This window comes from Castor canadensis, chromosome 15 (assembly GCF_047511655.1).
Source record: "Castor canadensis chromosome 15, mCasCan1.hap1v2, whole genome shotgun sequence".
Classification (NCBI taxonomy): Eukaryota; Metazoa; Chordata; class Mammalia; order Rodentia; family Castoridae; genus Castor; species Castor canadensis.
Genome location: NC_133400.1, coordinates 13,806,940 through 13,824,313, shown reverse-complemented (window position 1 = coordinate 13,824,313; position 17,374 = coordinate 13,806,940). Strand labels below are relative to the sequence as shown.

Sequence of the window (17,374 nt, the reverse complement as noted above, 5' to 3'; positions counted from 1 at the left end):
AAGAGACTTTAGAGTGGTTGAATTGGAACACACAAAGTTCCAATTTTATTATACTCTTATTGTGCTCAAGTTGTGTTAAGGTAATTTATTGTTACCAAGAAGAAGAATATCTAGTTACTGCCTTTTAAACTTTTCATATCAAATAACTCATGTTTACAGAGTAAGACAACTTCTAAGAACAGTGTCCCTTATCCATTTGTGTCCACAATAAATTCTCCTTTGGAATTCTCTAGATTTTGAGGTAGGGTAATAGGCACATGCAAGTAGGAACTGAGACACTAGGTGATATGTGCCAGGTTCTGGTCAACTGAGCTCAAAGAAAGAGATGAGATGAGCACTGGGTTAGAGAGTAATGGTTCCCAGGCCACACTCAGGACCTTGGAGAGCTCCACAAACCCCTTAGTAAAGTGGGGCTAGCACCACAGACAGCGTTGCAGTCTGTTTTCCTTTGTTCTTGGATGGCACTAAAAACACATATTACAGGGACACCGATAGTTTCCTGGGATCTTTGACTTTTATATGCCTGGTCACTGTAATCCTCTAAAGCCACTCTTTGTGACATGATGGAAGTTGGGATTCTTTTTCATCCTCCTAGAGGACTTAGAGCCATCAGAGCTGATCACTGAATTTCCTTCAAAGCTTTGTGGATTTGAGGATCAGTATCATTGTGTTATTTTGGAGGCTACCATTCCTCAAGTTAGGGAAATTATCTGGTACATGGTTGTATTTTGTAAGTAAGGATACTCGGGACTCTTCCTAGACACAGGCAAGAAACAAGATGTGAGACAATATGCCTGAGAAAGAAGGTACATTTTGTTCATCTGGAGACAGGCTGCTTGATTCATATTCATACCATCTTCTTATTTGGCTAACTTCCAATTGTTGACCTTTAAGGAATATACAGTGGATTGTGTCTGTTATCTCTGGTTTAAAAAAAACCCTCTGAATTTTGTGGTGGTTGGCAAGTTTCTGAGAAGTTAAGCAAACCAAACTTCTTTTAAAAACTTTTAAAATTATATTATTTTTGTACTGGGGTACATTATGGCATTTACAAAAGTGCTTACAATATATCTTAGTTAAATTCACTCTGTCATCATTCTTCTTTATTTCCTCTTCCACTTCATAGAATAGTTTCAGCAGGTCTCATTTTTCCATTTGCATACATGAGTACACAATTTTTCCACCATATCACCCTCCTTAACCCTTTCCTTGTACTCACTGGTACCAAGTCCCAGACAGAACCTGTTTTACCTTCCTGTCCTTTGTTTGTAAAAAAAAAAAGCCTTGTTTAAGACAGGGAGTTCCATTATGACATTTCTATGTGTATATGTAATATATTCTGAATTTATTCATCTCCTTTCTACCTTAGTTCCTTTCTTATGGTGATTTTAACAGGTTTATCTATTCATTTATTTTTGGCAGCACTGGGGTTTGAACTCAGGGCCCCATGCTTGCTATGCAGGTGCTCTAACCACTTGAGCCACTCCACCAACCTGTTTTTGTGATTTTTTTTTCCAAGATAGGGTCTCAAGAACTAATTGCCTGAGGCTGGCTTTGAACTGCAATCCTCCTGATGTCTACCTCCCGAGTAGCTAGGATCACAGGCATGAGCCACCAGCACCCGACCTCAACAAGTTTAAATATTCAGTCGCATGTAGAAAGTACATAAACCACATTCACCTTTACTTTTCTTTTACTCTTCCCCTCTTGTTATTACCCTCTCTTTAGCATCTCCCCCTCCCATTATTACCCTCTCCTTAGCGTGACATGTTTTTCATTCTTGTCCTTCATTGTTTAGGTGCCTGTTTGTTGTTCAGTGGCTTTTTGCCTTGGTATTATACCTGTACATGCATTGTGCTTAAGTCAATATAACCCCCCTCCACTGCACTTCCTCTCCCTTCCCCCTATCTGTGTTGTTTAACTGTTTTCAGTGTGTTTCATTGTGTCTTGTTCCCACACAGATATGATATATTTCATTATTGTTCACTATCTTTCCTTCTTTTCCTCCTCCTTTGGTCTCCTCCACCAGTAACACTTTTGGGTACATGTTCTGTATATATTTGTATGTATATAGTATATTGCTTATGTTTGTATTGGGTCTATATTCGACATACAATAGAAGATATGTCCTTTGGTGTTTTTAGCCTCGCTAATATCACTTAAGATGATTTTCTCTGGTTCCATCCATTTACCTGCAAACAACAAAATTTCATTCTTCTTTATGGCTAAATAAAACTCCAGGAAGGACATTCCCTCATCTTTAAGGACACAGCAACATTTTTTTTCTTACAGCTTATTTGATAGAAGTTGGTCATGCAGCCAAATTTTTTTTAGAGGTACTGAGGTTTTGAAATTAGGGCATCATTCTTGCTAGGCAGGTGCTCTATCACATGAGCCATTCTGCCAGCCCTGTTTTTGTGTTGGTTTTTTTCAAGATAGGGCTCATGAACTATTTGCCTGGGCTGACTTTGAACCTTGATCCTCCTGATTTTTGCCTCCTGAGTAGCTAGGATTACAGATGTGTGCCACTGGTGCCCACCCAGTGCAGCCACACTTTGCTTTAAAGAATGCTGGGGAATTTGTGCCTTTTCCCTGGATTGCCATATGCCTTGTTAGATATCCTGCTACCACATAAGAGTGGGGGTTGTCAGACAGTAAGCAGTCTCTGCCTCTTCAGACCTACCACAGAGTTTTTGCAACTTGTTTTTTGTGTGTCTTAGAACTCTTAACGAATAGGGGCCTCATGGCTATTTGGAGGGTCATATTTTCTCATCTGCAAAATTTGGTGACTGGTTTATGATCCAGTTCTTTGGGACCAGTATTTATGTGATACTGTGATCTCCTAACTCCTTCCTATTTCTTTCAACAAGCTCTCAGCCCTACCTAAAGATCTGCTTTCTGAGCCTAGGAAGAAGTGAAAACCAGCATGTATTGTCAAGAGCAGTATAGGTCTCAGATATTCAGTCTGTCCAGTTGTGGGGACCGTTGTTTTATCTGAATGAAAGAAGACATAGAAAATGCCCATTTGGAAAACAGTGAAGACCAGTGTCAGGGCAAAGCAGAGAGGGCCTCCTTGCAATGATTAGTGTCATGATCCCTGACATAAGACAGTTCCTATGCAAGGAAATAAAGGAAACTTCTGCCTAGGAGTCGGAGCTGGAGCATTTGGATTATGTTAAGAACAAATATTTATTGTTCCCCTCCTTTGTGCCAGATTTTGTTCTCTGGCTGAGGATAATGGTGTTGAACAATATCAATATAGACCCTGCTTCTTGGAGCTACTAGAGAAGACAGACATTTAAATAAAGTATCATCATTAAATAGATAAAAATGTGCCAAGTACTGAGAGGTATAGGATGCTGTGATGGCACACACAGCGATGTGTGATGGCAGGGAACCTGCCTTATTTTAGATGGTCAGGAAAGGCTTGCTTCCCATTAGAAATGAGATTTGAGCTGACATTCCAGTAACAGTTCACTTCCCCTAGAACCAGAATGGAGTCATTCTAGATTTAAAGAACAGCATATTCAGCACATGGGTAGAGACTAAGGGAAGGGAGAGAATGGGTCTGACAAGAGGAGTGATGGTGAGGGTCAATCACCATCTTCCAGTGCACAACACTGGAGGGGTCAGAGCTGGAAGGAAGAGCGGTTTACACTATCAGGGTCAGGGAGTGAGGAATTTAAGGTTGGACAAATCCAGCGGCTTTTAGTGGCTCATTTTGGAATTTCGTGGGGAGGGTATTCTGTTACATTTTGTGGGGAGTGCCACAAATCCTGCAATGTATAGGATAGTGCTGCCTACTGAGAAAATTTGTAGACTTTCAAACGTCTTGCTGGACATTCATGTACATGAAACCCCTATTGAAAAAATTACCTTAATCTAGAACTTAATTTTATTCAGGATTAATACAATATATTTTCACAGTTTTAATACACTTCCAGGAATATAACTACTGTGTAATCAAGAGAAGATTATTGGTCTGAGCCAGATGGCTTACAACTGTAATAGTAGCTACTTGGGAGGCAGAGGTCTGGAGGATCCTGTTTTTAGGCCAGCTCTGGGCAAAAAGTTCAGGGGACTTAATGTCAACCATTAAAAAGCTGAGTGTGGTGGTGTGCACCCGTCAATCCAGCTACATGGGAAAGGTCACCGTTCAGGCCTGCCAGGCATAAACTCAGAGATTCTATTTGAAGAATAGCTAAAGCAAAAAAAAAGGGCCGGGGTTGTGGCTCAAGTGGAGACCTGGAGTTCAAAACCCCAGTACCACCAAACGAGAGAGAGGCATACAGACTTTTAAATGTAAGCTATTATTTATGAGTTTCATGGTAGGAATAAAGTGGACATTATGAAATATTTATTTTAAAAGAGGCACTAAGACTGACAGCATTCAATCTACTGCTTCAGTCCACCTAATTGCACCATTCTCTGCTTGGGCCCCGCGCTGGACCCTGATTCTTCCCTCCCCAAGTCCCCTAAGAGTAACCGCCCTTTTGGGCCAGACTGCAGGAAGGGGACAGAGGGAGAAGGGCACGGATTAGGCAGACAGGACTCCGGCCATAGAGGGAGGGGCGAGAGCACCACCGAGAGGGAGAGACGCCGCTCCTAGAGAGGCTCCGGCGCGCGTCGTGACGCACTTCCGGCCGCGCCGCTAAGTTGCCGGCTGCTGAGGTAAGTATGGGGCTGCTGCGCTGGGGGCGGTGCCCTGGCCTTATGGCACTTGGTGCATTTGGGACGCTGGTCCACCCTGGGTGGAACTGGGTCTCCCTGTCCAGTACTGTGGGGGCCGATCCCGGGGGAAGGAATACGTAGCCGTTGCCCGAGGTCCTCTTCCGCTTCCCGGCTCCGGCTTGGGACTTGGTGGCCGGATATGTGCCGTCACACACCAGGCCCTCGCATTTAGCGTTGGATCCGTTCGGGGAGAATATTTGTGAGGTCGAAGCGGCTCGAGGAGACATCGCAGGGCTTGTGACGAGTCGAAGTCGTGCAGGGACTTTAGTCTGCATGCGTTTCAAGTTTGGACTGCGTGCTCCCCAGCTCCTGAACTGAATCAGGGCGAATAGGAACACAAATTGCAGAGCCCATCCCAGCCACCTGGAGCCGAAGCCCGGCCTGGGTCGTGGTCTCCCGGAGCGAAGTCAGTCCCCGAGGAAAATTCGGCCCTTTTCCTCTCGGGCTGTGTTGTGACAATAACGTCGGGATGACTTCTATGGTGTAATTATGAATTTGCTGTGCTCTAGAACACACGTAATAGTTCCAGAACTGCTAATTCATATCCTCATAGAAAACAAATTTGCTACCTTAGAGTATAGTATTTGGATACAGGTCTTTTTTGTCTTTAGCCTTAAAGTATTTTCAAAGTACCGTTTTCCAAAGTTACTTAGTTTTCCTCCCCAGTCTCCTCAGTTTGGTTGCAGTATAGTTTGGCTCATTTTCTTCTGGTTGATTGTGTGTATTTGAGAATGTAAGTCAAGTGTGGTGATACATATCTGTAATCCCAGCTCTTTGGAGACCGAGGTAGGATCCATAGTTCAAGGCCAGCCTGAACTATGAGGTGGCTGAGTGGCTATAAAATAGTAATTAAAATGTGAAATATAAAAACTTTTGGAATGTAGCTAATAGTTTATCCAGAGGGAATTTTATGACCTTATAGGCTTTAATTGCCAAATAAGAAATTAGGAAAATAAGCAAGTAAGTCATGCAACCTTAAGAAGGTAGAAAAAATTTTAAAGTTTTTTGTAGTGTAGCTTCTCTCAAAAGCAGAACATGGGACAAAGATTTGTTTTTAAAAAATTTGTTCATGAATGTGGTTACCCAGATAGAGTGAAGGACAAAGGGAGTAAAAGAAAAAGGGAAAGTCTGTTAAGGGAAACACTTTAGAAAGATTTTTAGAGTTCAGTTGAGCAAAGAATGATTCAGTAATTAGGCAGCCCCTAGAACTAGGACAGGTTTAGTCTCTAGGGGGTACCATGTGCCTGGGTAGCATAGAACATAGACAGAAAAAGGGAAATGCTTTCAGAAGAGAGAAGTGAGGCACAGAGAACTCAGTTGATTAATAACCTGGCGTTTGCCTTATTTGAACCTGATTTACTGGAGTTTGGCTGCTGTGGTTGACTGAGACTCAGCTACATGTCACAAAGGTAGACTCCTAAGTTAGGTTTTCAGTTTATGTACTGAGTTAGGTTGCAGCTTTATACACATAAGGACTTAGGTGTGTGAATAGGGAGGCTTTCTTAGGCCAAATTAGTTTGATTTAACAACCTGATACAACAATGCATTGTCAAGCTTGGCCTTCAACAGGTTCTGTCTTGCAGGGTCTTTGAGGAACCTTGAAGTCTCAAAGATGCTCTTCCCCCAGGGCGGGGGGCACTAATGGAGAGAACATTTATTTGTTGGCTTCTGTCTCCTATTAATCAATGTTAGCCCCACAAGCGTTAACTCTCCTGCACTTCAGAGCACAGCAGGTGTCCCTCACAGAATGCCAGAGAAGACCCAGGGTGGAACCAGGTATATATAGTGTAGGTTCTTGTCAAAGCATTGGTAGGGTGTAACTTTGCAAAGCTGGTCAGTGGCTCTGTGGAACTTCAGAAGGCCACCACCTGACATGTTCTTAATCAGACAATATGCGGAGGCCTGGTACCTTAGTTCTAGCCCACCTTCCTCAAGGTGAGGCTAGGCCACACAGGAGGCCAACCTGTCATGGAATCCAGAAGCATTAGGATTTTTTTTTGTTTTGAGACAGAGCCTCACCGTGTAGCCCAGGCTGGTCTTGAACTTAACAGTACTGCCTCAGCCTCTCAAGTGCTGGAATTATAGATGTGCACTACCATGCCTGACAAGCATTAGGATTCTTGAGAATACTCAGAACTCTGAGGGAGCAGGCAGGAGGTGGGGAAGCAGCTGCCCTTTCTGCAGGTGCTATATCCCTGAGTCCTGACTCCCCAGGCCAGTGTGCTGGGGCTCCTGCTCAACCAGCCTTCTCTTACAGTATGATCAGAATGCTTGTTTACAGAAAGAGAAATAAGTCAACGATTTTGGTAATGTGCTATCTGTTGAACTGGATTGTTGCTACACTGTTGTTGTTTTATTATTCTTTAGGTTCTGTGTGCATTTTATAAACACTCTTTTATATAAGTATCAGAGCATCATTGTCTTAGCTGGGAGGAGTCCAGGACTTTGAACCAGTGAGCAGATCATTCCCTTCTTCCTGGGCAGATATTTTCCTGTTCCTGTCTGGACACTGGCTGCCTGTGCCTTAGATCTGTGTTGTTCCTGTAGTTTGCCTCACATTCTCTCTTTGTTTCTCCTTAGCTCAGCCCTTCCCTGAGAAGGAGACCAGGTGATGGCAGCTATGCTTTTGACATCTTGGCCCCAGGTGAGCATGTGTTCATTGGCTCTTTTGGGAAGTTTCAGATTGGAAGCTGGTTAGCCTTGGGATGAAAGCTGTTCCACATGCCAAACTGGGACTTGTGGGAAAGTGGGTGCTGGGGTGGTAGAGACTGAGACAGTGACCAGTGGAGGCACCAGGAGAACAAGCCCAAAGGTGAAGGCACAAGAGTCTCTGCTTCTCTGAAGAAATGCCCCCAGCAGAGGGCTCTGGTGAATAGGACTGTGGAAGCTGCTCTGGTTGGGTGCATCCTGTGCTTGGATATGAATGGAAGAGTGTCGCAGAGGTTTGGGATTCTCAGTGGTAGGGGGTCAGAGAAGAAGAGGAGCAGGACCAGATCAGCAAGAAGAATGACTGTAATTAGAAGGAAAGGGGAAGATGCTGGGAAGTGGGATCAAGGGAGAGAAAGCACAGGAAGGATTTGGGTATAGTGGTTTAGACTTCAAATTTCTGGTTTTTTTTTTTTGTTTTTGAGACAGGGTCTCACCATAGCCCAGGCTTGCCTTCAACTCACTATATAGTGATCTTCCTGCCTTGCCCTCCTGAGTGCTGGGATTATAAGCAAGGACCATCATACCTGACCAGACTTTGTATTTCTAATAAGCACTTTCAATCCCTCTGCCCTCAATAAACCTCCAAATCACATTTTCCATTCACTTTCAGGGTCTTTGTGGACCCTCTGAGGCTTATGTGGAATTTTACTTTTAAACTCCACTCTCTGTATTAGGTGCTGTTAGGCAGGGCCTAACGCTGCTGTTAGATGTTAGCTAATAGGTGCTGTGTTAGGTACTAAAAAGAAATGGAGGCAATGGGAAGTATTGTGCCAAGGTCACAAAGTTATAGTGTGGTTCATAACTGCTCATCTGTATGACAGCTGTGCAACTGGGGAGATTAACTTGATGAGATTTGCAAGAGCTGTGTATGGAATAATTTTCAGGGGAGATTTAAAAGCAAGACAACCATCCAGAAAAAAATTCCACTGGTCCAAGTGATGTGGGCTTGTTGTGGAGGGTTCAAATTCCAGTAATGCCTGAGATATAAAAATCCTTAGGGCATAGAGACTCAAAGGACTAGGGGTTGAGCAGAGACGAATGGAGTCATGAATGATCCCCAGGTTTCTAGCTGAGGGTTCCTGTGTGGATGCTGCAGATATCAGCTGAGGATTGAATTCAGGAGGAGGTGCCAGCTTATTGGGGAAAGGGTGCTGGTGGCACATAGGGATTATCTTTAATTTTGTGCAGAGAAATTACTTGTCCAAGGTCACACAAAGAGGACTCAGAGAAACTTTTACCCAGAGGTGACTAGAATTGCTAATGGTTGGAGCGCTGGAGGGTGAAAAAGACAAATCCTGGCAGAGGGGTTGAGAGGCAAATCCCTGTCTGTGGGATTTAGTGTTGAGAGGCAGTTTCTCCCAGTGTTGTTACAGAAAGCTGAGCTGGGCAGAGCAAGAGCCAGCCAGAGCTTGCAGTGGCCCAGGAGGGAGCAATTGGGCCTGGGAGTGACCTGCTGCATCAGCCCTGAGTAGCAGAGCTTTTGCTGACCACATAGCTTAGTGACAAAAGAGAAGCCAGAGGGTGGCAGAACAGTTAGCCAACAAGAAGCCTAGTTTATCTTCTTTCTCAACCTTGGTGAAGCAATGAATTCTTGGGAGAAGTTGGGAAGGATGAGGCTTGAATAGGAGAGGGTATCAGAAAATGCTGGGTACTCAGAGACCCTGACTGGGGTGGCACTGAGCTTCCTCTGCTGGCCATATTGGAATAGAGGCCCAGAAACCCTGGCTTGTGGGGGGGATCTGCAATGGGAGTCAGGTGGCAGGTGAGAAGGGAGCCAGGGCTATTCTTTGAGGGTGGCTTGCCTTGTGAGATTGAAGACGAGGTGTAGGGAGTAGACTTGGGCTGATGTTAGGCTCAGGAGAACCTGAGAGAGGCTCAGCAGAATGCTTTAGGGGAACTTGCTTAGAGGAATTTTTTTCTTTCATTTCAGTTTATGGTATCCTTTATAAGTGTAAAAAATGGCATGGTTTCTCTGCTATGAGAGAAGATGGATATTCCATGTTTACTTTCCTAGTGCTTTTTCTCAAATCCTCCTTGTTATTAATTTTGTTCACAAGCTGCCTCCCCCAGCCCTTATACTGCCCTCTGCCCCTCACTTAGGGCCTGAGCCATGGAATTGGCCCTAGGGCAGCAGGAACCTGTTGTTTCAGAAGTTGGTGACCTTTGAGGATGTGGCTGTGTACTTCACCCAGACGGAATGGGATGGCCTGTCCCCTGCACAGAGGGCCCTATACAGGGATGTGATGCTGGAGAACTATGGGAATGTGACCTCTCTGGGTAAGGCCTGTTTCTCCCTGGGACTCAGACTCTGCCATTTGGGGTTTCCTAGCTCCCTCCTCCTTGACAGGTTGCTGGTGGGAATTTTGTAATCTTTTATAAGTGGGACCACCAGGGTTGTTCCTTATCCCCTTGATGTAGGAATTGCTAGGAAAGGCAAAACCTTTTGGCAACAATAAAGGACTTCACTAAGACCAATATTCATTTTTGATCTGTCCTAGGGAAGCTTTGTTTTAAAATAGTAACTTCCTGTTTTACAGAGGCATCTTCAGGTGCCCCCTCTCCTTGCTGTATCTTGAGTCCTTTTAAGGATCTCAGTGGGCTCTGAATATTTCAGACCAAGGTCAAAAAGTAGAGTCTCTTTGGGCAGACTCTTTAGCTTGCTCCATATTCTGTCTCCTGGGCTCACAGCCTGGTCCTTCTCTTCCCTGCCTTCTACCTTTTCCAGAGCTCTTCCCTTCCCTTTACTGAGGTAGTACAATAAGAGGTTAGGAACTCACCAGTGGGTGAATTATTCATGTCTTACCTATTTCCTTCTCTTAAAGCAGGATACCCACTTCTCAAACCTGCTGTGATCTCACAACTGGAGGGAGGAGATGAGCTGGGGGTCTCATTGCAACTGGCTGTTGGAAATGGATCAGGCCCCCAGGGCCTCTGGAATGGTAAGGGAGGCATATACAAACATGCCACATTTATTGGCCGGCAATGCAAAGTAAAGTGTTTGTTCTTTTTTGTGTGTGTGTATGCACTGGGGGTTGACCTCAGGGCCTTGGAAATAAATTTTGATGATTTATAGAGATAGGTCTTTTCTGTCTGTTTTCAAAGATTTCTATAATTATGACAACAGATCTTTTTTCAAATGCCTTATTCTAATTCTTTTCAACACAAATTTTGGAATCCCATCTTTCTCAGACAAAATTAATGAATTTAGTAATTTTGGGGGGCCTTACCATTTTCTAAGCATTTTCTACTTAATGTGAAAGATAGATCATTTATAGCCTTCTTATCCAGAAGTCAGAATGGCTAAAAGCACAGCTTTTAGAGAAGACTTTCTTGAGATCTCATACTATTTCTAGTTGTGTGATTTTGAGCAGGTCATTTATTTGAGATCTCTAAGATTTAGTGATCTCATCTCTGAAAATGGGCTAATGATAACAAAAGGAGGCAAAGTGCTTATCTTGCAGGTTGAGGATTAGGTGAGATAACCCATCAAGTGTCTAGCATAGTGCATGCTCAATTAAATATTTTTATTTTGAGGCCTGGGGAGAGAGCTGTACATAGCAGAAGTAAATAGAAAGTCCCCCCATTTCTGTGCTTCTCCAATGTTGAGGTATAATAAATCACTTGGGATTCTTATAAATGTGCAGATTGTTAGTGAGGAAGTCTTGGGCCCAACCAAGAGTCTGAATTTCTACTCATCTTATGTGGTCTTTAATCAAAGATGTTTGAATCTCATTCTATAGGTCCTGATCAGATGGCCCTGAAGTCTTTAAAGTCTTTAACGTCTCTGAGCGTCACATCACAATTTTAGCTGAGGGTAGAAACATCAGTCTTATCCATTTTTGTAGGTTAATTGGAGTGAGGAATCAAACAGACTCTAGGCAGGCAGAAGGGAAAGGCAAAGGGCATGAGGTCCATGTCAGCAGAATTGATCATTTTAGAAACTTTCTCATAATCCCCACTCCATGACTTGGGTTTGAATTTCATTTGCTGGAACTGTATCCGAGGCATCCTCACTGTAGTAGAAGGTGGAAATTTTAGTGTTTTGTTGGGTATTTGCTACTTCAAAAAATAAATGAAGGAAATAGGCTAGTAAATGGAGAATAGGTATTGCTGTCTGCCACACCATTGGATTTGATAAATGGAAGATTATTGGTGCAGAAACATTGGCAAAGACTGTAAGTGGTCGATCCGTAATGTCAATCAATGTGAAAATGTCTACCCTTGGCAGAAACCAAAGAGGTATGAATTAAAATAATGAGAGAGAGATGGGTTGGGGGCATAATGGTAGAGCATTTGCCTTGTATGCACAGTGCCCTGGTTTTGATTCCCAGTACCATGAAAAAAAATCATTATAATGAGAGCTAATTAAGCTGTCAGAGAATCTAATTTACCTATTGGAAACAATTAAATTACATTAAGTGTTGGTAAGAGATAGCAAAACAGGAATAGACTTCTGGAGCTGGAGTGAATTCAGTATGAATTGATAGTCTTTCTAGAATAAAAGTTTGTACTTGGTAACCTGAATATTCTCTTATAGGGCTATACCCTAGTAAAGTAACCAAAGCTATAGACAAACATGTATATGTCCAGAAGTTTATCATACAGAATACTGGAAACAATCTCAATTTTAAGCATAAGGACAATGGTTAAATAGAAATCCCTCTGTGGGATGGAGAAATATTTAACAATTTTAAAAAGTATGTTTTTGCAATCTGTCTAGTAAAGACATTGGAAAATAGTCATCATGAAGTAAACAAAATAATTTCAATTCTGAAAAAGAATTACAATTATTTTTAAGAAAGTGATTGAAAGGAAAATGATTTGGGAAAGGTATATGACAGATTAGCAGAAGTTACTTTTAGGTGGCTTTATTTCAGGTAATTTAAATTTTCTTCTTTGTAAGTTTCTGATACTACGTATGTCTTAGTTTAGATTACTATAACAGAATACCATAGACTGGGTATTTTATAAACAACAGGAATTTCTTCCATTTCTGGAGGCCAGAAGTCCAAGCTCAAGGTGCAGAGAGATTTCATGTCTGGCAAGGGCCTGCTTCTTGGTTAATAGGCAGCTATCAGCCATCTTCTTGCTGTTTCCTCATATGGTGAAGGGGAAGAGAGTTCTCCAGTATCTCTCTGTCTCTCTTTTTTTGTTTGTTTCTTTTTCTGGTGGTACTGGGGTTTGAACTCAGGGTCTCATGCTTGTTAGGCAGGCACTCTACCACTTGAGCCACTCCTTCAACCCCAAGTTCTTGCTTTAAAACACACTAATTCTGTTTTCTGAGGGTTCTACCAGAGGCTCCACTTCCTAATACAATCACATTGGAGATTAGGATTTCAACAGATGAGTATGATGGAGTGGACAAACATTTAGTCTATAGCAACAGATGGATATTACTTTTTTAATTGAGAAAAAATATCATTATTTTGAAAATACTTTCTAGAGGAATCCAGGTAATTTGGATTTATTGAGGACAATTATAATGAAATATTGAAGCCTGGGGCATACTTCATGTGGTTAAAGAGAGACAAGAGTTGAAAAAAATAGAGGCAACATTTTTGGGCTAACCTTTTGAAAAAATTGGGGACAAATGGAGCGATCAGTAGCTGTAGAGGTTATTGAAATTATATTATAAAAAATAATTTTAGGGAATGATCAGTTTTAAGATTGGGGAAGAAGTTGAGGGAAAAGGCAAAGCTAGTACAGCAATGTTCTGGAGGGATAGGAAGAAATGGGATCAAATGGCCTTCAGCAGCCTTTCTAAAGGAAGTTAAAGGGGCAGTTTTGAAGAACCTAGAATTTAAGTTCTCAGGACAGAAACAAAATTGCTTTTTGGTGTTGCCAATACCTGTCATCGGTTGCTGCATGTTGTTTGATCCTGTAGCTTTTTTTCATAAGCATTTTCTACTTGCATTAATAAGGAACTCACTGCCATAGGGACAACTAAGAAGAGATTGTAGACTATAGAAGAGCATGGTGTGATGGAGAAAATGCTGATCTGGCAGACAAGCCCAAGAATTTTATTCTGCTGCTGTCACATTTAATCTTCATGTTATTTGTTATACTCTTTATAATGACATTACCGTAGGCAGAGTGTGACTGGTGATCTTTTCTATTTATTATAGAAATATAATAAATAGAACTGACATATCATCGGAACAGTGCAGAAAGTGTTTAAGAGTGTGTGGGGGGGTCTCCCTAACTTCCTGTGCCAGTTTGCTCAGTTTCTTGTTTATCCTTCCAGAAGTCTTCTGACAAATGCAAATATATGTACATTCTGCCCTTTAAATTTTCTTTGCACAAAGTGAATCTCCATCATATATTCTTTCTCATTTTTCTTCTTAACCATATCTTAGATGTCTTCTCATGGATCTCTTCTTTCTTTTACCAGTTACATATTATTTTACCTTATGGATAAACCTTATATTCTTTGACTTAATCTTTGTGATTCTAAAGAGCCCTATGATTATTATGGTCCTCTATAACACAGTTATTACATGTTGTTTTATGTTTTCTATTTTTATAGTAGATATGGATATCCAAACTGGCAATAATTTGACAAAGGAAATGTGTGAAGAAAAAGATAGTACATCATTTGAACTTCAGAGGGACTTTTCTAAGGAAGCAGACTTTTCAGAAACCTCTATGCTAGAGCAACAACAGGAAGTGTACTCAGCAGGATGTATGAAGAACGAAAACAGCATTGCCACTGGTAAGACAGTGAAAGATGAGATAAGACCCATGGAGGAGTGTTTTGTTAGTCAGAGTCAAAACTTGTTTCAGTATCATACTATCTCCACTGAAGAGCAACACCTTCATTGTACACAACTGGAAAAAGCCTTGTGCTTTGACACCAAGATTATTAAACATGAAATAATTGACACTGGGGAAGGTCCTCTGAAATGTGAAGAATTAGTGGAAACCTTTAGATGTGACTCTCAGCTTAATCAGCATCTAGAAAGCTACTCTAGGGAGAAACCCTATCGATGTATGGAGTGTGGCAAAGCCTTCAGTGTTAATGCAAAATTAATTTGGCATCAAAGACTTCATAGTGGAGAGAAACCCTTCAAATGTGTCGAGTGTGGCAAGTGTTTCAGCTACAGTTCCCACTATATCACACATCAGACAATCCACAGTGGGGAGAAGCCCTATCAGTGTAATGTGTGTGGGAAAGCCTTCAGCGTTAATGGGAGTCTGAGTAGGCACCAGAGGATCCATACAGGAGAGAAGCCCTATCAGTGCCAGGAGTGCGGAAATGGCTTCAGCTGTAGTTCTGCATACATTACACATCAGAGGGTCCACACTGGGGAGAAACCTTACCAGTGTAATGACTGTGGAAAAGCTTTCAATGTTAATGCAAAATTAATTCAGCATCAGAGAATCCATACTGGAGAAAAACCATATGAGTGCAGTGAGTGTGGGAAAGGCTTCAGGTGCAGCTCCCAGCTTAGGCAGCATCAGAGTATCCATACTGGAGAGAAGCCCTATCAGTGTAGTGAGTGTGGAAAAGCCTTCAATAATAATGCAAAACTCATTCAGCATCGAAGAATCCACACAGGTGAGAAACCCTATGAGTGCAATGAATGTGGAAAAGCCTTTAGTGTCAAAGGGAAGTTAATCCAGCACCAGAGAATCCACACAGGGGAGAAACCTTATGTGTGTAATGAGTGTGGGAAAGCCTTTAGGTGTAACTCCCAGCTTCGGCAGCATCTGAGAATCCACACTGGGGAGAAGCCCTATGAGTGTAACGAGTGTGGGAAGGCCTTCAATGTTAATGCAAAATTAATGCAGCATCGGAGAATTCACACAGGGGAGAAGCCCTTTGAATGTAAGGAGTGTGGCAAATGTTTTACTTCTAAAAGAAACTTACTTGATCATCACCGAATCCATTCTGGAGAAAAGCCTTACCAATGTAAGGAATGTGGGAAAGCCTTCAGCATCAATGCTAAGTTAACTAGGCATCAGCGAATCCATACTGGGGAAAAGCCTTTCAAGTGTATGGAATGTGAGAAAGCATTCAGCTGTAGTTCTGACTATATTGTGCACCAGAGAATCCATACTGGAGAGAAACCCTTTCAATGTAAGGAGTGTGGGAAAGCCTTCCATGTGAATGCCCACTTAATTCGGCATCAGAGAAGCCACACTGGGGAGAAACCTTTCCGATGTGTGGAGTGTGGCAAAGGCTTCAGTTTTAGTTCTGACTGTATTATACACCAGACTGTCCACACTTGGAAGAAACACTATGTGTGTAATATGTGTGGAAAAGCATTCAGGTTTAGCTTCCAACTTAGTCAGCATCAGAGTGTCCATAGTGAAGGAAAATGCTAATAGTGAGAAGGATGAAGAAAACTCTGAAGGTTAATGCAAAATGGATCATATATTCTCAGAGTCACCCTGGAGGAAAACCCTGGTAGGACAATGAGTATGGCAATCTTCACATGGAAATATATTTTCCTGTTTTATTCAAATTTTAATCAGGAATGGATGACCAGTTAAAAGTTAAAGCCAAAAATAAATGACTTTTTATACCAATTACCAGTCAAGAAATGAGAAAATCTCCCATTCTCAGAAGCATAAAAGTAGATTTTCTAGAAATAAACAATAGTTTTTGTCAGACCTGTATGGAGAAATTTGTATTTCTCCACTGAGGGCCACCAAAGGAAATTTGAATAAATGGAGAGAGAAAGAAACCTATTCTTGGATAGGAAAACCTGTATCATAAAAATTTCATTCTACCTAACTTAATATATTTCTGTTTAATTTTTGGCAACAGGCATGCATTACTTTTGTAAAGAGACAATAAAGATTTCCTTTAAAAAATGAAAAATATTTTATTTCATAGAATAGTGAAAATATTTGAAAATACTAGATGCAAGGTAGAAACCAACAGTAAGAGAAACATTGATAACATTTATTCAAAGCAATTATTTCTCTGTGTTTTTATTGTTAAGGATCCCAAATAAGGTTAAAAGGTAATGCACAAAAAGTGAAAATACCTTTGTAAATATGATGTAAAAGTGTAATATCTATAATACCTAGTACACAGAGAAGTTTTAGCAGTTAGCAATTTGATGAAAACCAACAAATGACACAATAGACAGCTTTTTAAAACATAAAATGACAAAGAATGAAGAGCTGTTCAGCCTCAGTAGTACTCTTGAGTGAAGAATCAGATTTTTTACATATCACATTGGGGTGTGTGTGTGTGTGTGTCCGTGTGTCCGTGTGTCCATGTCCACATGTGGAATACTATGCATCCCTTGAAAATGACACTTAGTATAGATGCTGTTTATGTAAGCATAAAGTGCGTTCAACAAACAAGCCTGTTAGAGGGATCCTGCACTGTAGTAAGTGGAAATTCTCCACAAACACGGCTCAGGAGGGAAGTGTCTGCCTTGGATTCTCTTGGTAGTGGTTTTCGAAGTCTCTGGTTCCATGAAAACCTTGAAATTTTCAAGATACTTTCAGTCTCCAAGGCCTTTAAAAAATTCTAAGCAACTAGGAAGGACAGCTGAAGCTGTCAAAAAGCTGAGGAACAGCAGGCCCAAGAAGAAAGTGACAGGAAAGGACCAGAAAGACCAGGTAGGCAAGAAACAAGGACAAAAGAACTTCCCCTCCCACAGTACTACCTACTGTGAGGACATGACTCTTAGCACCATCACCTGTGATCTCTTGCAGGGCACATTTTGTAGCCCTGGGTCCCCAAGGCACATTAATACTGAAGTTAGCTGTGTTTAGTTCTGAATGAGGTCCAAAATAACCCATTTTCTAAATGTGGAACAATTATGTAGATAGTTGAGCTGGGAGCATCTTCTTTTTGTTTTTCAGATTCTCATGTTCCAGGGTCTCCTTGGAGGCCACAGGTAAAAACAACAGGAAGGTAAGCCGTTGCTGGTTGATGACATTGCTGTCACCCAGAAAGCAACTCCCCAAG

General features: G+C 41.7%; 1 protein-coding gene across 7 annotated transcripts; it reads left to right on the top strand.

Annotated features, from left to right (window-relative positions):
• The first annotated feature begins 4,612 nt into the window (after positions 1 to 4,612).
• Positions 4,613 to 16,185, top strand: Znf23 (zinc finger protein 23). Of its 7 annotated transcripts, none has more exons than XM_074055713.1 (5): positions 4,613 to 4,671; positions 7,312 to 7,375; positions 9,591 to 9,717; positions 10,266 to 10,379; positions 13,970 to 16,185. In XM_074055713.1, exons 2-5 carry the CDS (start codon positions 7,343 to 7,345, stop codon positions 15,766 to 15,768), a joined length of 2,073 nt encoding a protein of 690 aa, XP_073911814.1. In that variant the 5' UTR covers positions 4,613 to 4,671; positions 7,312 to 7,342; the 3' UTR covers positions 15,769 to 16,185. The 7 variants fall into 7 exon arrangements, with proteins under 7 accessions (XP_073911814.1, XP_073911813.1, XP_073911812.1 ...); XM_074055712.1 differs by having other exon boundaries at positions 10,263 to 10,379; XM_074055711.1 differs by having other exon boundaries at positions 4,620 to 4,671; positions 13,967 to 16,185.
• The last annotated feature ends 1,189 nt before the right edge of the window (positions 16,186 to 17,374 follow it).

Coding starts and splice junctions, on each gene's coding strand:
- Znf23 (XM_020153887.2), top strand. CDS start 7,343: ATGGCAGCTATGCTTTTGACATCTTGGCCCCAG. Junction 9,718..10,262: donor TGGGAATGTGACCTCTCTGG/GTAAGGCCTGTT, acceptor CTTCTCTTAAAG/CAGGATACCCACTTCTCAAA. Junction 10,380..13,966: donor CCCCCAGGGCCTCTGGAATG/GTAAGGGAGGCA, acceptor CTATTTTTATAG/TAGATATGGATATCCAAACT.